This window comes from Alnus glutinosa, chromosome 11 (assembly GCF_958979055.1).
Source record: "Alnus glutinosa chromosome 11, dhAlnGlut1.1, whole genome shotgun sequence".
NCBI lineage: Eukaryota > Viridiplantae > Streptophyta > Magnoliopsida > Fagales > Betulaceae > Alnus > Alnus glutinosa.
This window is the reverse complement of record NC_084896.1, coordinates 25,786,532-25,807,149: the sequence shown is the minus strand read 5'-3', so window position 1 is coordinate 25,807,149 and position 20,618 is coordinate 25,786,532. Positions and strand designations below refer to the sequence as shown.

At 38.6% G+C, this 20,618-nt stretch overlaps 2 protein-coding genes across 3 annotated transcripts; both read left to right on the top strand.

The window, feature by feature from the left end:
* The first annotated feature begins 6,928 nt into the window (after positions 1–6,928).
* LOC133881300 (scopoletin glucosyltransferase-like) lies at positions 6,929–8,377 on the top strand. The gene has a single exon (XM_062320227.1). The coding sequence runs from the start codon at positions 6,929–6,931 to the stop codon at positions 8,375–8,377; it is 1,449 nt and encodes a 482-aa protein (XP_062176211.1).
* A 7,383-nt stretch (positions 8,378–15,760) lies between these two features.
* On the top strand, positions 15,761–17,475 carry LOC133881811 (scopoletin glucosyltransferase-like). 2 transcript variants are annotated; one of them, XM_062320850.1, is made up of 2 exons: positions 15,856–15,993; positions 16,116–17,475. In XM_062320850.1, the coding sequence occupies exon 2, from the start codon at positions 16,149–16,151 to the stop codon at positions 17,358–17,360; it is 1,212 nt and encodes a 403-aa protein (XP_062176834.1). In that variant the 5' UTR covers positions 15,856–15,993; positions 16,116–16,148; the 3' UTR covers positions 17,361–17,475. The 2 variants fall into 2 exon arrangements, with proteins under 2 accessions (XP_062176833.1, XP_062176834.1); XM_062320849.1 differs by having other exon boundaries at positions 15,761–17,475.
* The last annotated feature ends 3,143 nt before the right edge of the window (positions 17,476–20,618 follow it).

The window sequence follows — 20,618 nt, the reverse complement described above, 5'->3', positions numbered from 1 at the left end:
TTCTAAAATCGATTTTTAGTTCAGTGAGCTTTTTAAAAATTTTCCTAAGTAAATAATATTTTTTAATCATTCACAATAACATCGTCACATGGAGCAGCTTTTATTTATTAGAAAAATGGAGAATATTGGCATGGTTTGCAAAAAATATTATTAAAAAAATTAAAACATTGCCTTTTTGGCTCTTTAAATCTAAAGAGAAAATTTGACAAATGTTAAGTTTAACATTTGCTAAAGAGTATGTTATTTAAGCATTTTTGTTGCTTTTGTTAAAAATGTAGAAAACAATTAAATATGAAGAGTTCGTTGTGAGTGCTCTTAAGGGGTGCCCCCAAGGGATCCGGATCCATGACACAAGTGATTTTTTTTTTTTTGACCAAGACAAAAAGTCAGCTGCTCAAGATACTTATATGAGAATGACAAATATGTCTTATATATGCCCGTTCATATTTTTTTTACACATTTTGTACATACACTCAAATTTGGTGCGAGACTTATGCATATGAGATGGGTCTCACATGTATAGGTCTCATACAAAATATGAGTGTGTTGCCTTTTACAAAATGATACACATCTCAATTTTTATTTTTTTCAAAAGTTGGTTTCTAAGTGATATGCATGTCACCATCCCATGAGATTATGACACATTTTCCAAAATAATAAATGTCATGAAATGGTAACACATCACTTGAAAATAATCTTTTGAAGAAAAAATTTGAAATATGTAGCATTTCTCATCCATTTTACAATGGAGCCAAACACTTCAAGAAGAAAGTGTCCCTACTCATGAACCATCAACCATGTCAGGGAGTTACTGCTAGAAAAACCTTCTTTGAACTGATATTCTTTCCGTTCTCTCTCCTCTAAAGAAACCTTCCCTGCAAACCATGGCTACCGACCCCTCCTCCTCCTTCCCCCTACCCTTCTCGCCTCCTTGGAGGCTCCAAAGACCTCTCATGAGGTTCCTATCATTCTAGAGTTTACTTTAGCCCTATTTGTGTCTCATTTGGAGGCATTTTATATGCTTTTGTATCTGTCAACGCAACTCTCATGGGTCTCCTCCTTCCTCTGTTGTGTTTTCCGTCGAGTTTGGTTTGGATCTAAGGTCAAAGTTTTTAAACCTAGATCTAATCTCATCCTCCAAATGTAGCACTAGACTCTCCTCTCCATTGTGATTGATGTCTTCTTCTGCCTCCACCGACACCAGCCACCCACGCATTAGAGTGTGGCTTACACGTGTCAGCGAGTGATTCACACCAGCTAGCACGTGAAGGCCACGATTCTCTTCCATGCCTTTCCCCACCTCTGCTATTGGTGGTTTATGGTCGTCTGCGGCATTCATGGCTCAGGAAAGGTCTTCCAGTGCTAGACCATGCGCCAGCACCGACGACTCCCAGCCCTAGCCCCAACGACTTCCTACAGATGCTGTGTAGTTTTTATTTTCTCACTTTTGTATTTTTAGGTATTTTGTTTTTTGTATTTCCTCTGTTTCTCCTGTAATTGTTACACAATCAGTGTTTGAGTCCTCTGGATTCTATATACACCACCTTTAACCACCTTAATTGGTGGCTTGGGTTTTTGGCATCCGTGTCAAGAATCAATAGGCCCGCGTCTTAATTTGATACATTGTTTCCGTGTACTTGCATTTTTATTGTTTATTTTTTGGGTTGCCAAGCCTTAGTTAATATAATTTAATTTTCAAGTATCTAAAAAAAAAAACCCATCAACCATATCACCTTTTTTTGTCTTTTAGGCTTCAGCAATTGGCACAATAATTGATATTACACGCCCATAATCAATATATATATGTATATATATTTCTTTCTTCTTTTTTTTTGTAATTTTTTTTTTTTAATATAAGTGACACATGTATCGAATATATATATATATATATATGATCAATGGTTGATTTTTTAAAAAAAATTTGTTGGAGTTGTACAAAAATTATAAATGTATCATATCTCTATACTTTAATATTCTTACTCATACGTAGGTTCAAACTCCTTTTTAATAGGTAAAACCTAACATGTGAAATAGTTAATTGAAATGACAGATAAATGAAAGAGATAAAGTTCGAACTAAAGACCTTTGCTTTAATACCATATTAAATCACAACTTAACACAAAAGTTTAAACTAATAGGAAGAGATAAATTTACTTATTTAATCATATACTTTAACATATATGCACTACAAATTCCAAAAATAGCATTTAAGTGAAAGCCAATCAAGCTATTATGAAGGGATTGGGCTTCCATGCTGTAGTGAAATAACAACATATCTAATGTAGTTTAATTGAACGGCTAAGATTAGAACCCTTTTAAAAAATTAAAACCATGTCATTTTTTTTAAATGTGGCTAATGGTGAGGTTTGAACGGCATTTGTTGCCAAATCTAACATGAAAATAAATCGTGTTTGTTGTAGGGCACCTAAACGAGAATGATTGAACTCTTTGATTACATCAAGTTCTCAATAAATTTTGTCAAGCGCTCAACAACGAAGCCTAAAGATTGTAGATTCATGGATTTTGCACTTGGTTGATTCCATTCTTTGAGAAGCTTCCCATCTTTCTGTAAGTCCTTCACCTTCTAGCAACGCATCAGATTCTCTCCAGTTGATATGATGTGAAATTACAAAAATGCTTCTATATACAAAAGATTGGCTCTTTTCTGGTTCCTTTCAACTAGAGAGGATCTTGGTCCTCGAGCAACACGGCTAACGTTCAAATACAAATGCGGACTGGACTGCAATATATTTCCTAAAGTCATCTAAGTCTTCCAAGTTTGTTTGTGCATAGAAAATAAAATGAAAAACAGTTATTATGTTTTATGACAACCTTTTCGCCTTTTTTGTTTCCCTTCCCTTGCAAACTATTCAGTCGCACCTCACAAAATGGCATGATAAGCACCCGTACTGTTGCAGGCCAACCCATGCCACAAGAGAAAATCACTTCCCAAAAAAATAGTAAAAATCACCACTGAATAAGATATTTAAAAAAAAAAAAAAAAAAACTTTGGAAGTCTAGCAATATAAGTTGATTAATTAATATGGATTTATAAATTAATTCTCCCGCTTTTGAGGAAAATTTGCAGGCAGCTGTTTTCTACTCAATACTATATATTGGATTTAGAAATTAATTTTCTGCAAGTTAATTAACTAATATGGACACTCAATTGTGTGCCAAAAAACTGGGACTCATCAGATTTGCTATGGCTAACAACCTCCATTCCCTTAAGTGTTTCTTCAGTATGGTGGGATCAAGTGAAGGCAAACAGAAATTGAACTGTCAGCCCCCATATGCCTTCAAACACCTAACATTTCAATTGAGATGCCATGAGTTCATTTATAATTTCTGAACCCAAAAAGAAGAAGAAGAAGAAGAATTAGTCTAACAAATGATGATACATATAAATCTTTCATTTCTCAAAGCTAGAGGAGAGGAGACCAAATAGAAATTAATAGTACATAACTCGAGCCACCATTTTCAAAGAGTTAAATCATTATTGTCTTGGTGCTCTGCAACAAACGTGGTTTAAATTTCGAGTTGGGCTTGACAACAAACGCTGTTTAAACCTCACCGTTAGGCGATAGACACTTTTAGAAGGACGCCATGACTTTAATGCTTTTAATGAGGGTTTTAATCCTCGCCGATCATTTATACTCTGTTTGTTTCGGTATAAAATGTTTTTAGCATTTTTCAGTGTTTGGTGGAGAAAAAATAATGATCAACAGAAATCAGTTTTAGTTTGAAATCTTCTTTAATTTTTGGAAAAACAGTAAATCGTTTTCTGGATTTAAACTTTTCACTTTTGCATGCACAGTTGTGAGAATCCGACACCGCTTGACACTGGAGTTTGTTGGTAACCCGACTCTACCACCGAAGATCCCCGAATTTTAGTATAAGATTTCTGGAATCTAGTGACGTCTCCGAATCTCGGTCGGTTTTTTTTTTCGAATTTTGGCCAAACTGGCTGGAATCTGAAAATTTTTGTCGGAATCCGGCAAATCTGGGGACGGTGGCCGAACGTCATTGGATTCCATTTTACGCCGTTAGTGATTTTTTCGTACAAGCCAAACACCGAAAAATATTTTCAAAAAAATAATTTCGTTGAAAATATTTCAGAACAAAAAAATTTAACATCGAAACAAATAGAGCATTAAACTACAACATGTTAGAGATAATATGTTGGTTGTCCCACATTGCCTAAGTGAGGAGAAGGTTTGGCCATTAGCTTATATAAAAGCTTCATCTTCTTGTCCCACATTGTTAAGATAGAAGACTCATTTCTATTCTAGTCTCTATAAATAAGAGAGCACTCATTGTATTCAACCCATTCAATAAAAGCATAATGTAGCCCTTTGGGCTTTATCTTGTGGATGTAGGTCATAGACCGAACCACGTAAATCTCTTGTCTCTTTTATTTTATTATTCTACATTTTATTTTATTATTCCGCATTTTATTTCTTTTAGATTTAGATTTCTTTCATGGTATCAGAGCTAATAGGCTAACGCCAATTATTAAATTCTGGGTTAAGTCTTTTTCTTCCTTTATATTTTTTTTTTTTTGTAATTTATTTACTTTTCTTTAGTTCTTTTATTTTTATTTTTCTTTTGTTTTGGTTCAGATTGTTTTACAATCATGAAATCCTCATTTTCTTTTATTTTTCTGTAATTTCTTTTATTTATTTCTTTTTTTTGGATTTTTTTTTAGTACTGTATTGCCCATGTCTCTTTGAGTCGTGGCTTCTTCCTCTCTCTTTCTTATGGTTCACCATATCATTCATCGATCAATGCCCTCTGTTTCTTTTATTTTCATTCTCTGTTTTTCTTCTGTTCTTTCTTTTATTTTGTCAAATAGTGGTGTGCATGAGTTGGAGATAAACTTTCATCCAACCCATGCTATTAGTGTCTTTTATGTTGCTGTTCAATTAGAGGAACCAAAAAAAAAAAAAAAATCTGTCCGTTCAGCCAAGCACCACCACAGTCCTCCAACCACATCGAAAGTCACTCCATCAGACAGATCCTCCTCCGTTCGTCCCAAATATGCCCAGAAAACCTCCTTCCAACCATCCACGTGCTTTCACGCGCCTCCAGAAGTTCCTGCAGGTTTCTCACGCGCTCCACGCGCCACCACCGGCCAGCACGCGCCACCTCTCCATTCATCCTCCGCAGTACAGACCAGTTCCGGGATCAGAATCCACCGATCCATCTAACCCTCTCAACCATGCGCGGTATGCATCAACCACGCGCCTCCACGCGCCACCTCTACTTGCTGAGCGTGTCCTCTACACGTCAATTCTCACATGTCCAGCTTCCGTGAGTCACACCGGATCCCAGCCCGCAATTCCTCATGCGCCTGCGTCATACCAGATCCCAGCCTGTTTGTCCAACCTGTACCTGCGCCACACCTGAACCCAGCCCGCGGTTCCACCTGAATTGCGCCACACCAGATCGCAGCCCTCAAGGCTCACAAGTTTTAAGGTGCTCCTGCATGCACTAGATCTGAACCCATTCAGTTTGTTTAAAAAAAAAAAAATCAAAATGAAGAAGAAGAAGAAGAAGAAAAAGGATGTAGTTTTGGTAGTAAATGCCCAATGATAGTCTCGGGAAGATGAAAAAAAAAAAAAATCAAAAGAGGCCAAGTTGCCCATGTTTTCTTTCAAAAAAAAAAAAAAATCAAAATCAAAATCAAAAGAGGCCAAGTTGCCCATATTATTCTTGCCCATAGTTGGCTCATTCTCTTTTGGCTCATAGTTGGCCCTATCTCTCTTTTCTTTAAAACCTATGCCTTTTTTCAGCCCATAGTTGGCTCACTTTCTTTTGGCCCATAGTTGGCCCCATCTTTCTTTTCTTTCTTTGGCCCATAGTTGGCCCATTCTATTTTGGCATTTGAAAAGTGTTATCATGCCTTATTTAGCCCATAGTTGGCCCCATCTTTCTTCTCCTTTCACTTTCTTTGGCCCATAGTTGGCCCCTTCTATTTTGGCATTTGAAAAGTGTTATCATGCCTTATTTAGCCCACAGTTGGCTTCCATGTAAGGTCATAGTTGGCCCGTTCCGGCCCAAAAGTTGCTGCTGTTCAAGAGCTGCCGATGCTTCCAAATCTGACGTCATCAAGAAGCAAACTCAAGTTTTCACAAGTTTCCATCTTGAGTTTGAGGGGGAATGTTAGAGATAATATGTTGGTTGTCCCACATTACCTAAGTGAGGAGAAGCTTTGGCCATTAGCTTATATAAAAGCTTCATCCTCTTGTCCCACATTGTTAAGATAGAAGGCTCATTTCTATTCTAGTCTCTATAAATAAGAGAACACTCATTGTATTCAACTCATTCAATAAAAGCATAATGTAGCCCTTTGGACTTTATCTTGTGGATGTAGATCATAGACCGAACCACATAAATCTCTTGTCTCTTTTATTTTATTATTCTGCATTTTATTTTATTATTCTGCATTTTATTTCTTTTAGATTTAGATTTCTTTCACAACAGACATCCGGTAATTCTTCCTACGGCATGTAAGCTAAATCCACTCAGGGAAGGCTACAGCAGTCCTACCTCCTCCAATGACTTCAGCAGCAGCCTCCTTCAGCCGACTGCCACCCATATATGTTTTATGTAGCAGCTCAAGTCTCTTTCTCTTTCTCTCTTCGTAGTAACACGTTTCACTCTTTTGTACGGTTCTTACAAATTCACTGTAAGACTGATCTGCCTTTATTGGCTATATATACAACCGTTGCTTCACTGTTTTGGTTTCTACAAACTCTTTCAAGCGGTGGTCTTATCCAGAAAAATGAACCGAATCTCAATACCCGAAGCATAATCCCAAGAATTAGCAAGCCCATATTTTCCTTTGCTTCGTGTTCATCACCAGCTCCTCTAGACTCGTCCAAAAGAAAAACGAGCTCCTCTAGACCAACTCATTCTCTTAGAAATGGCGGGTAACGAGAACCGTCAGCTACACATGTTCTTCTTCCCCTTTATGGCTCAAGGCCACATGATACCAACCATAGACATGGCCAAACTATTTGCTTCGCGCGGTATAAAAGCAACCATAATTACCACTGCTCTCAACGCGCCACTCTTAGCCAAAACAATACAAAGAAGCAAAAATTTGGGTGTCGAAATTGGAGTTCTTGTTATCAAATTCCCTACTATAGAGGCTGGATTGCCTGAAGGATGTGAGAGCTTCCACATGGCTTCTTCGCATGGAGTGCAACAGAAGTTCTTCAAAGCAACCACCATGCTTGAACCACAGATTGAGCAGCTTTTGCAAGAACATGCTCCTGATTGCCTTCTCGCCGACATTTTCTTTCCGTGGGCTACTGACACTGCTACTAAATATGGTATTCCGAGGCTTGTTTTCCATGGAACCGGTTTCTTCGCCTTATGTGCTTTAGAATGCCTCAGACTATCCGAGCCTTACAAGAACGTGTCATCAGATTCAGAACCATTTTCCATTCCTAATTTGCCGAACGATATCAAGTTGACAAGAGAGCAATTACCAGATTACCTCAAGGAAAATGTGGAAAGTACAGAATTTGCCAAGTTTTTTAAAAGATGTAGAGAATCAGAGGCGAGGAGCTATGGTGTTGTTGTTAACAGCTTTTACGAGCTTGAACAAGACTATGTAGATCACTACAGGAAGGTTATGGGAAGGAAGGCATGGCATATAGGGCCCCTTTCAGTATGCAACAAAGATACTGAAGACAAAGCACAAAGGGGGAAGGAAAGTTCTATAGATGAACATGGGTACTGTTTAAAGTGGCTTGATACAAAGAAACCTCATTCGGTTGTTTATATTTGTTTTGGAAGTATCGCAGACTTCAATGAATCTCAGCTAACGGAGATTGCAATGGGTCTTGAGGCTTCTAGACAGCAATTCATTTGGGTTGTGAAAAAAGAAAAGAATCATGGAGAAGAAGAGTGGCTGCCTGAAGGGTTTGAGAAGAGAATGGAAGGCAAAGGACTGATCATAAGAGGTTGGGCACCCCAAGTGTTGATTCTTGACCATGAAGCAGTTGGAGGGTTTGTGACTCATTGTGGGTGGAATTCCATATTGGAAGGGGTGGCTGCAGGAGTGTCCATGGTTACATGGCCGGTGTCTGCTGAGCAGTTTTTCAATGAGAAGTTGGTAACTCAGGTGCTTAAAATTGGGCTCAGTGTTGGTGCCCTACGATGGGTTAGTTTGGAAGGGGACAGCGTTAATAAGGATGCCATAGAGAAGGCAGTGAGTCGGATAATGGTTGGGGGAGAAGCAGGGGAAATGAGAAACAGAGCAAAGGTGCTTGGGGAGCTGGCAAGGAGGGCAGTTGAAGAGGGCGGATCGTCTGTCTTGGATTTGAATGCTGGAATTGAAGATCTGAAGTCCATTGGTTGTTGATGCACAATGGGGGGGACTTGGATGACTCAACTGATAAATTACTCAGTGACAAGACAAGGGTAAGCCATAACTTTTATGTTCTCTCTTTGATCTGCTTGTTTGGAATCGCAGGATCATGTGGGTTTTGAAATAATAACTATGAATTTAATTTGTTGTATGTATTTCTATTTGTATCAACCAGCATAGTCATTTAATTTTTTGGGCCTATAATGGGCTGATCTAATTTTTTGGTGGGGTCTATTCTCATTGGAATAAGAGGAATAAGCATTCGTAAAGGAATAGACTATAATTTTTCAAAAAAAATAAAAATAAAGGCACTCATTATTTTTTTATTTTTTCTTAAACTTTAAAAATAAAATAAAATAAAAAATACAAACCAATTACATGAATATTGTGGTCGACCAACCACCCATTGAGTCGAGGGTGGACACAACCACTCCTGAGCCCCTTGAGGGTGGTCGACCAGCCATAGTAGAAGTCAGGGGTGGTGTGACCACCTCCAGTGCATTTGGGGTGGTTTGTTGTGGGTGGCCAATTGGGTGGTCAGCCACATTATTCAGGGTTTGCCTTTGCTTTTTTAACTATTAGTTTTTTTAAAAAAAAATAATGTGGGTTATTTTAGTAATTGTGATTCAATTCAAATTAAAGCATATTTGTTGCCGCCAGACTAAGAAGTAAGAATAACTATCTATTCTACCATCTTTCATTTTCAGTAATAACAATTCTCTTTTTTTATGGAATACTCATTCCATATACTAAGCGATGTCTAGGCGTTAAAAATTACTTCCTTAGAGCCGCTTTTAAGGATGTACTTTTCAAGCTAATTATCCAAGATGTAGGCCTTTATCAATGGTAGAGGACCTAGAGTTAGACCTTTAAGGCTAAACCATCCTCAAATTCTTTGTCTATTTTCTCTCTTTTCTTCGGCTATTATTTTCCTCTTTTATAATTTACATAAATTTTCAACATTATGACAACACAATAGGGTGACCTGGATTAGTACACTGTTAAATACCCCTAGAAAATGGTAAATCTTAACAGGAAGGCCTCTCTTTCTTTTTCAGGCACTTTTTGAATATTGTCAATATTTCATTTGAACTGCATAGAGCTCTCGCGTCTTTGTTCAATAATCCTACAGCCACTTGCAAAACTTTCTTAATTTGAATCCTGCCCAGATGATTAAATCTTGTCTCTTGGGTTATAGGATTCTATTTCATTTTAGTCACCTCCCAATTGCAGCAATTGCAGCAGTTTAAGCAATTGTTTCATCCTTAGAACTTCTAAAGCAATCAATCATTGTGTTACTATTGACTGCTAAATTCTCTTTACACAAGTATGGGATAAAATACAAGCTTTTGGAGTGAAATTGTGTGTCACACTGACAATTTTTGACGTGACTCGTAAATTCAACATGAATCTGAAAAGGAAGTTGTATAACTCAAAGTTTTTCCTTACATTACTGAGGTGCTAAGAGCACTCTTATATACATGAGTATGAAGAATAAAATAATACAATTGTGGTCAGTACATTAATGAAGATAAGCACATGTAATCTTCCATGAGATATGCAGTATGAGGTGGAGTATGGTTCTGTCTGGAAGCATGGTCTGTTGGCTGAACAGTATGGCCGTTACTTGTAGTAGAAGGATCACTGCATTCTTCAGGTATGGCCATTACTTGTGGTAGAGTTACTGCATTCTTCAGTTGAGGTTGCAACAGTATGGGTAGTTCTGCAAGATGTGATCTTTGCAGATGAAGGAGAGATGTCTGCAGGTGCTGTCATGGCAGCACCTGCAGAGGATGATTTGGCAGCCCCTTGCAGGGCAGGGGAAGATCCTCTAACATCCCCCCGCAAGCTCAGGGTGGTGGGAAGCACCCTGAGCTTGGAACGGAGCTGAGCAAACCTCGAGGAGGAGAGTCCTTTAGTGAAGATGTCGGCAGCTTGATCAAGGGTGGAGATGAATCGAATTATAATGTCCCCATTGAGAACCTTCTCACGGATGAAGTGGTAGTCAACTTCAATATGTTTTGTGCGGGCATGATATACGGGGTTGGAAGCCAAGGCTAGTGCACTCACGTTGTCACACCATAGGGTGGGAGGGGTGGGGAGGAACACATGCAGTTCCTTGAGTAGCATACGTATCCAAAATAGTTCTGCAGTAGTGTGTGCCAAAGATCGGTATTCAGCTTCTGTGCTAGACCTGGATACGACATTTTGTTTCTTTGAACTCCAAGAAATTAAGCTGGAACCAAGGAAGATACAGAAGCCAGATGTGGAGCGTCGATCATCCGGATTTCCTGCCCAATCTGAATCACAGAAGGCTTGAAGGTTCAAAGGTCCCTTTGAAATGAGTAGGTCGTGGTCTGGAGTATGTTTTAAGTATCGAAGGACTCTTTTTGTTGCTGACCAGTGTGTGGCTGAGGGGTTGTGCATATGTTGGCACAACTGATTTACTGAAAAGGAGATGTCTGGCCGTGTTAAAGTGCAGTATTGAAGAGCTCCAACCACTTGACGATATTCAGTCGGATCAGGTAGTAAATCAGTATCAAACTTTGAGAGTTTGATCACAGAGGAGCAGGGAGTGGCAGTAGGTTTAGCTCCTAACATGTGAGTTCTTTGCAATAAGTCAGCAATGTATTTGGCTTGATTCAAATGAAGAGAGTCAGCTGTCCGTGTGGCTTTGATGCCAAGAAAGTAGCCCAGGTCTCCAAGATCCTTAACTGGAAATTGTGTTTGCAGCATGATTATTAAGGAGTGGATAGCTGAAATGTTATTTCCTGTGACTAAAATGTCATCAACATAAACAAGGAGGATAATAATGATATGATCTCGCATAAATGAGAAGACAGAGGTATCAACACGAGAAGGAGTAAAACCAAAATCAAGAAGAACAGTTGAGAGACAATGGAACCAAGCTCGGGGAGCTTGCTTGAGTCCATAAATTGATTTGTGTAATTTACACACAAAATCAGGATGAGCAGCATCAAGGAACCCGGGTGGCTGCTCCATGTATACTTCTTCCTGCAAGGTGCCATGTAGAAAGGCATTTGAAATGTCAAGTTGTTTGATAGGCCAAGCAAATTGTACAGCCAAAGTGAGAACAATCCGAACAGTGGAGGACTTGACAACCGGGCTGAAAGTCTCTGTGTAATCAATGCCATTTTTCTGTTCAAATCCCTTTGCAACAAGGCGAGCTTTAAACCTGTCAATGGAGCCATCAGCAAGTTGTTTGATTTTGTATACCCATTTGTTCCGGATCACATGTCTATGGAAGGGTCGAGGGCATAATGTCCAGGTGTGATTGGCTTGTAAGGCTGCAAACTCAGCTGCCATGGCTGATTGCCATCGATGATCTAGAATGGCTTTGGCAAAGGTGGTAGGTTCGGACTCAGTGAGAACTGTGAGTAAAGCCATGGGAGGTGGATGTTTGGTACTATGGTAGAGTTTGTAATCAGGGAATGGTTTTGGTTTAAGGGATCCTGTCCTAGATCTTGTTACCATTAAGTGAGGTGGAGGGGCTGTTGGTGAAATTATTTCAGAGGAAGGTACACTGGCTGCAGTAGCTCGGGATCTAGTGAGCATGGGGTGACTGGAGATAGTAGGAGGTGCTGATTCTGGTGTAGCTGAAGGCAAGGGTTCAGCTGGGGATATGTGATGGTGCTGATCAGTTGGAGAAACTTGAGGTGTTGCTATAATATCAGAACAGAGAGGAGAGGAAGGTTGTTGAAAATCTTGGTGAGTAGGTCCGGAGACTGCAGGTGATGTAGAAGTAGTCAATGGAATTTCAGCAAGAGAAAGAGGTAAGGTGTCTGGGTCAGTAGAAGAGGCAGGAGAGAAAACACTTACTGGTAGTGTGAAAAGATCTCGGGATTCAGCATTGATTCTGGAAGACAATGGTGAATTGGCTTCTTTCTCTCTGGCTGGGAAGGAATGCTCATCAAACACTACATTTCTTGAGAGATAAACACGATTTGTAATAGGATCCAAACACCTATAACCTGCACTGCTATAACCAAGGAAGATACACATCTTTGAACGAAATTGAAGCTTGTTGGAATTATAAGGCCGAAGAAGTGGAAAGCATTTACAGCCAAAGACTCTGAGGATAGTGTAATCAGGAGACTTGAGGAAGAGTTTCTCAAAAGGTGAAATGTGATTCAAAACAGGAGTGGGAAGTCTATTTATTATGAACACAGAGGTAAGGAAGGCATCCACCCAATGATGTTTGGACAATCCGGATTGAGCAAGGAGGGTGAGGCCTGTTTCAAGAATGTGACGAAGTTTTCTTTCTGCCAAGCCATTTTGTTGAGATGTGTGAGGGCAAGATTTGCGGTGTAAAATTCCATGTGTTGTTAGAAAGGATTGAAAAAGATTGGAGGTGTATTCCCCCCCACCATCGGATTGCAGCTGCTGAATTTTTCTTGAGAACTGAGTTTCAACAAGTGTTTTGAATTTAACAAAGCAAGAGTAGGTGTCAGACTTGTGATGAAGGGGGTAGAACCAAGTATAACGTGTAAAGTCATCCACAAATATGATATAGTATTTACAGCCACTTAGAGAGTAAATTGGTGATGTCCACAAGTCAGTATGGATTAACTCAAGAACATGTGTGGTGATTCTAGTAGAAGAGTGAAAGGGCAATTGTTTGCTTTTGCCAAGAGGACAGAAATCACAGAAGACAACTGGATTTTCATTAGATTGAAGAGTAGGCAGGGAGTTAGCCTTGATTACATGGTTTACAGTTTTGAAGGAAGGATGACCTAACCTAGAATGCCAAATACAGATAGAGGTTTTTAGTCCTAAGAAAGCAGTAAATGTAGGAGTACGTTTGAGAGAGCATCTTCTCAGCTTCAAGGGATAGAGACCATTTTCACTTCTGCCCTCCAGTAGCAGTGCATGTGTCTTGAGATCCTTCACACAAAAATGAGTGGCAGTAAGTATAAAGTAACAATTATTGTCTTGGCAAAGTTTTTGGATAGATAATAAGTTGGTGGCAGCAGATGGACAATGTAACATATGCTTAAGATGAAAAGATGAGTTAGATAAGGGAGAAGTTGAGAGAAAAGTTGCTGAACCAGTGTGCTCAATAGCTAGTCCAGCACCATTGCCAACAGCCACAGAGTCAGTGCCTTGGAAAGGTTGTGGCTGAACTGTCAGGTTCTCAAGTTCAGTAGTAACATGAGCATTTGCTCCACTATCAGCAAACCACTGCTGTTCATCAAGGTCCGGATTGGTTTGTGCAGTCATAGCAGCAAGTTGAGATGGAGGATGGCGGCCTTGAAATGAAAAATCCATTCTATGGAAACAGTCAAGAGCAGAGTGATTAAGTTTACCACAAATCTGACATGGAATACGAGGATTGTAAGAGGCGCCAGTGTTGTTGGAGAAGTTGTGCTGCTGTCTGCCAGTTGTTGCAGAGGAGAATCGAGGTGCAGTGAATTGTTGAGGAGAAAAAGGAGCATTCTGGTATGGTCTGGGGCTTTGGAAGTGGCTTGACATGTTCTGATGATATCCAGAAAATCCTCTAGATGATGGGGAACCCCGAGGAGGACCATATCTGCCAAATGGACGATTCTGTTGGGAAGGAGATCTACCTCTTCGGTTGAAGGTCTGAGGACTTGGTTTGGAGGTAGTGTTGCTGAAAAATGCAAAGTTGCTAGGATCAGGGGCTGATTGTTGTTGTTGGGTAAGAAGAACTTCATGATTGAGTATCTCATCTTGAAAATCTGCAAAGGAAGGAGATTTGTCCCGTGTAGTAACAGTATACACAGTGACAAAGGTATTAAAAGTGGGATTCAGTCCACTAATGATGAAGGATATCAGGTCTTCATCGCTAACTGGCTTCTGGATTGCGGCTAGCTGATCTGCTATTGCCTTGGCAGATCGGAGATATGCAGCACAGGATTTGGATCCTTGTGTTAGGCTTTGGAGTTGTCTTTTTAACTGTGACACTCGAGCTTTGGATTCTGAGGCAAACTGATGTGCCAAATTTGTCCACACCTGCTGAGAGGTTTGGAGACCATAGACGGTTGGCAGGATAGTTTCACTGAGTGAGATGTTTATCCAGCTAAGAAGGAATTGGTCCTTCTTGGTCCAGACAGCATAGTCAGGATTAGGGATGTCTTTCCCTTCATCATCTTTGGTAAATTGAGAGGGGCATGGTTCAGAACCATCTACTATGCCCAGTAGATCATGACTCTTAAGAATAGGGACTACTAAGGATTCCCACATCATGTAGTTTCCTTCATCAAGTTTGAGGGAAGGAAATTGTGAGTAATTTGGTAAGGTGTAGGAGAGAGTGGAGGAAGAGGAAGAGGAGGAAGAGGAGGAAGCCATCGGATCAGGAAAGTGTGGTATAAGGCAGTGGCCTATTAATGCTCTGATACCATGAAAAGGAAGTTGTATAACTCAAAGTTTTTCCTTACATTACTGAGGTGCTAAGAGCACTCTTATATACATGAGTATGAAGAATAAAATAATACAATTGTGGTCAGTACATTAATGAAGATAAGCACATGTAATCTTCCATGAGATATGCAGTATGAGGTGGAGTATGGTTCTGTCTGGAAGCATGGTCTGTTGGCTGAACAGTATGGCCGTTACTTGTAGTAGAAGGATCACTGCATTCTTCAGGTATGGCCATTACTTGTGGTAGAGTTACTGCATTCTTCAGTTGATGTTGCAACAGTATGGGTAGTTCTGCAAGATGTGATCTTTGCAGATGAAGGAGAGATGTCTGCAGGTGCTGTCATGGCAGCACCTGCAGAGGATGATTTGGCAGCCCCTTGCAGGGCAGGGGAAGATCCTCTAACAGAATCTAATATAAAATTAGCGTATTAGAGTTGAGGAGTTTAACCAGTTTAATTAAACGGATCCGGTTAGAGTTGACATATATAGTCTTATACCTCATACATTGACATGATTCGAATCCCACATGCGATTTTTAAAGATGACAACTTTTTATACGATCCACGAATTCGATACGAACCCAACATAAAATTAAAGATTATAATCAATGAATTTGTTCAGTTTAAGACACAAACCCGGCAGGCAAGCACAATTGCAACCCCTATCCCGAGTCTCAATCACAGAAAGTTGTTATAAGGCATAAGGATGGCCACTCTGAACAAACACTACACCACAAATCATATTCTTATTTCTCAACAACAACAACAAAAAAAAAAAGGTTGACTATAAAAAAGACGCCTTGGTGGGTACGCAATTGGAAATTGGGGCACTAGCCGTCCCAAAATTTTAATATATATATATAATTTTGGTACGGCTGCTGCATATCTTGTTTAATCTAAGCCATTTACTTTATTATTTTTCTGGACGAATTAGAGCCAAAGACAAGCCTATATATACCCTATTTTGCATCAAGTGGTCAACATATACATCCAATGTCTAGTTATTAATTAGCCTTTTAGACTAGGTTTTCGTTCTTATCTACTTGTTCTTCTTCGTCACCATTCTCTGTAGTTCTATAGTTGAACAAGTTTCTCTAGCAACGCCAATGGATAGTGAATGGCGCCAGCTTCACCTGTTTTTCTTTCCATACTTGGCCCCAGGCCACATGATCCCAGCCATAGACATGGCCAAGCTATTTGCTTCGCAAGGTTTGAAAATAAGCATAATCACCACTCCTCTCCATGCTTCCCTGGTCTCCAAAACAATCGAAAAAAGCAAAACTTTGGGGTTCAAACTGGATGTTCTAATCATCGAATTCCCTTCTGTCCAGGTTGGTTTGCCCAAAGGATGCGAGAGCTACAACATGGTTACTTCACCTGATTTGCGGAAGAAATTCATGAAGGCTGCCGCCATGCTGGAGAACCCACTCGGAAAACTTCTTCAAGAACATCGCCCTGATTGCCTTGTGGCCAGCGCGTTTTTCCCGTGGACTACCGACCTTGCTGGAAAATTCGGCATACCAAGGCTTATTTTCCATGCAACCAGTTTTTTCTCTGCATCTACCTATGAATGTCTTAGGCTATACGAACCCCACAAAAATATTCCATCATCAGATTCAGAGCCATTTATCATCCCCAACTTCCCTGATGAGATCAAGTTGACAAGAAAGCAGCTGCCAGATTTTTTTACACAAAACGTTGAAACGGGTTTTACGAATTTGTATAAACAAACTGTAGAAGCAGAGCTGACAAGTTATGGGGCTGTTTTTAACAGCTTCTATGAGCTTGAGCCGGCTTATGCAGATTATTACAGGAAGGTCCTTGGAAGGAAGGCATGGCATATAGGCCCAGTTTCACTTTGCAATAAGGAGAGTGAAGATAAAGTACAAAGGGGAAAGGAAGCCTCCATTCACGGCCACGAGTGTTTGGAATGGCTTAATTCCAAGGAACCCAATTCTGTTGTTTATGTATGTTTTGGGAGTATGGCAAACTTCAATGATTCTCAGCTAATGGAGATTGCAATGGGTCTGGAGGCTTCTCAGCAGCAGTTCATCTGGGTTGTGAAGAAAGAAAAGAGTGATGGAGGAAAAGAAGAGTGGCTGCCTGAAGGGTTTGAGAAAAGAGTGGAAGGTAAGGGTCTGATTATAAGAGGCTGGGCGCCCCAGGTGTTGATTCTTGATCACAAAGCAGTTGGAGGATTTGTGACTCATTGTGGGTGGAATTCGACGCTGGAAGGAGTGGCTGCAGGGGTGCCCATGGTTACATGGCCGGTGGCTGCCGAGCAGTTTTTCAATGAGAAGTTAGTGACCCAAGTTTTGAGAATAGGAGTTGGTGTTGGCGTTCAACAATGGGTCAGATTTTTTGGAGATAGCATAAGGAGTGAAGCCATAGAGAAGGCGCTGCTTCGAATAATGGTTGGGGAAGAAGCAGAGGAAATGAGAAGCAGAGCAAGAGAGCTTGGGAAGATGGCAAACAGGGCTGTTGAAGAAGGGGGATCCTCTTACTCTGATCTGAATGCCTTAATTGATGACCTCAGATCACACGCCATGGCTGGTGAAACAACCGATAACAACTAGTTTCCTGGCACTTGGGTTTCTTTTTTTCCAGCCTATTATGTGTATGAGTTATATTTTCATTGCTTTTTGCAAAAGAATTAAAATTACCCAATAATAACTAAGTTCTGTTTGAAAATTCCCATTTAACTATGTTAGGGATATGATGGATTTGAATCTACCATTCAGACATTTTCATCTTTGGATCCTATTATCATTTTTATTTTATCGAGTCTCTCTTCAATCCGATGCTAAAGTAATTAGGCCTTTTGTGCCTTTTGTGCTTGTAGAAACTGACTCAACAACAAATGGTTCCTTGGTTTCCTTTCCCTGAGATTGCTCTAACATTTTGTTATGAGCTGGCTGGACAAAGATGGATCGAAGGTAACTTGTGAATGGTTTCTAGCATTTTTCTAAAATCTAAGAGGTATGAAGTATGGCTGACATTTTTTGATAAGACCTGCAAACTTGATATAAAATTAACGGTTGATGTGCCTGATTCATTTAATTAAATAAATCTGATTATGATGACATATATGTATTTTTATACCCATGTTTTGACATGGTCTAAACTTGACGCAACACGCGAATTAGATGAACAAATTGAGTGTCTAAAATACAAAATTAAAAAAAAAAAAAAAAAAAAAAAAAAAAAAAAAAAACCCTTAATCTTTACAATATACAAGATAAATTAAAATAAAATCTTCCAAGATCCTACATCAATCAGTTAACTACTCAAAGAAATGAAGCACTTACCGTGGCCTCCAAGTTTGTTGACTTCAATTATGATACGACTTAGCGTTCTCATCAAGGCACCGACAAGAATCGACGAGTTTCAAAGGTTGTGTGATAGAATTGACATATATATATATATATATATACATATACTTTTATACGGTTATAGCAAAGGGGAGAACTTCAAATTGGACTTTTGGACCAAACCTAATTTCCACAACATACGACAAGGAAGCCGTGAAGGAAGCGCTCAAGAGGTTGACTGAACCTCGATTTCATGGATAATTGGAGAAAAAAAAACAAAAATGTAAGTAGGGGTTGTTTGACAAACCATTCTTTAACTCTTTCCATTTTCATTTCACTTCTCTCAAAAAAAAATTAAATAAAAAACATTATAATTTTTTTTATACTTTTTATATCACATCAATCAAATTTTATTACTATTCAAATAAAAAGACCCACTACAAAATTAAGGGTCTGTTTGGTAAGTAATTGGGTAGGAGAATATTTGTGTATTGTATAGTAAAAAGTGATTGATGTGATATAAAATTTGAGAATGTTTTATAGAAAAGTGAAAAAGTTTTGTTTTGTAGTAGATTTTTTTATTTGAATAATAATAAAAAATTATTGATGTGATATAAAAAGTGTAAAAAAGTTAGAATGTTTTTTATTTGATATTTTTGAAAGAAGTGAAAAGAAATAGAGGGAGAATGATAATTCTATAAAATATTCTCAAATTTCATATCATATCAACCACTTCTTACTATACAACACACCAATATTCTACAATACAATTATTTAACACATAGGCCCCTAGCTTTCGTGACTGACCCACGAAAAGAAAAAAGAAAAATAGTTATTATCAAGTTAATATCGTAAGAGCACTCCCATCGGTCTTTCAATTATTTTTTTTATATTTAAGAAACAAAACTACTTTTTACTTCCCTATAAAAAAACACCCCACAACAAATTTCTTTAATTTTTCCCATATCAATCAAATACTATTTTTTATTCTTATTTTATTATTTTTTCTCTTTCCTACTTTTATTTTTTTATTCATTTTTTTCTTCTCTTCTCTCTTGTCATCTCCATCCTATCTCTCTCAAAACCCACCACCACCCCTTCTTCGCTTCTTTTCTTCTCCCTTTCTTCATCTTCTCCAATCCTTCCTTCCTCTATTCTCTGTGACCCAAAATAAGTAGAGTGAGAGAACCCAGGAGAGAGACCAAATTAGGGAGAGAGAGAGAGAGAGAGAGAGAGAGCTTGAGGAAGAGAGATCGAATCAGAGAGAGAACCGAAGATGCAAAGAGACTCGTGGGTCCGATTTCCGGTGGCCTAAGAAGAGACACGGTGAGAGGAAGGTCCAATCTTCGATGGGTGATGCTGGGTCAACACTGTCGAAGTTGAGGGCGCAATTCTAGTGGCTTGAGGTGCAAACTTCCGGTGAAACAAGAGAAAATTTCCTATGGAATTCTGGACATTTCAAACTGTGAAATTCCTGTGGAAATTTTCGGTGGAATTCTGAACTGTGAATTTTCCTGTGATCCTGAGGCTTGGAGCTCTGCCGGGGTTGAAGAAATTTTTGATTTTGATTGAGTTTGAGTTTTGACGGGGTGGAGACGATGGAGGACAGGGAAGGTCGAAGGAGAGAGGAGAGAGAGATTTTTATTTATTTATTAAAATATTAGGTTGTGAATTTATAGTAACCATGTATATCTACATGGTTACGGTAGATTCCCAAGGAGATTATGTAAATTTAGGGTGTCTAGTGGAGGGTGTTTTTTGATTTTATTTTATTTTTTTTATTATTTTTTTTTATATAAAATTTTCCCTATATATAAGGAAGGGAACCATTTTAGAGCACTCTCAATGGCTTATGTATTTTCACCTTTAGGGTAGAATAAATAACCAAAGTGCTAAAAAGAGACTCCATTGGCTTATCTATTCAAACTCTAGAATAGATTTTACTTAATTCCTTAAATAGTGCAACAATACATGTAGGGTTGCACTATTCACATATCTTTTTTTTTTTCCCTCCACGTTCTTTTGATTTTTTCTTTTTTTCTTTCACTCCACGCTCTACATGAAGCATACTGCCAATGAGATTCCATAAATATCTCAATTAGTTGTGATATTTTACTTGCACAAGTGAGAATATTCGAAGATGCTTTAAAATTATTCATTTGTTTAATCACTAGTAATAATAAAAGGATAATCTTTTTCTTTAAATTTTTATGATCATTTAAAAATTATTGTGTTAGAAAAATGTCAGATTTAACAAAACGATCGTTAAAAAATATGACTATTAGAAAAATGGTGAAAATGACCGAAAAAAATTTACATTAGAGAAATGACCGTTTTAACAAAACTTCGGTCAACAAATATGACTATTTACAAAAAAGGACAAAAAATACGATAATAAAAAAGAATAAAGAAAGAATATAAAGTTAAAAATAGAGAATAGATAATTGTATGTATGGTGCATTTTAAAATCCATTAGCTAAACTAGATAAAGTGTGTTTTGATTAGTTATTCTAGATTGATATA

Bases quoted from the DNA above. Each gene is read 5' to 3' on its own strand.
- LOC133881811 (XM_062320849.1), top strand. From the start codon at position 15,891: ATGGATAGTGAATGGCGCCAGCTTCACCTGTTTTTCTTTCCATACTTG.
- LOC133881300 (XM_062320227.1), top strand. From the start codon at position 6,929: ATGGCGGGTAACGAGAACCGTCAGCTACACATGTTCTTCTTCCCCTTT.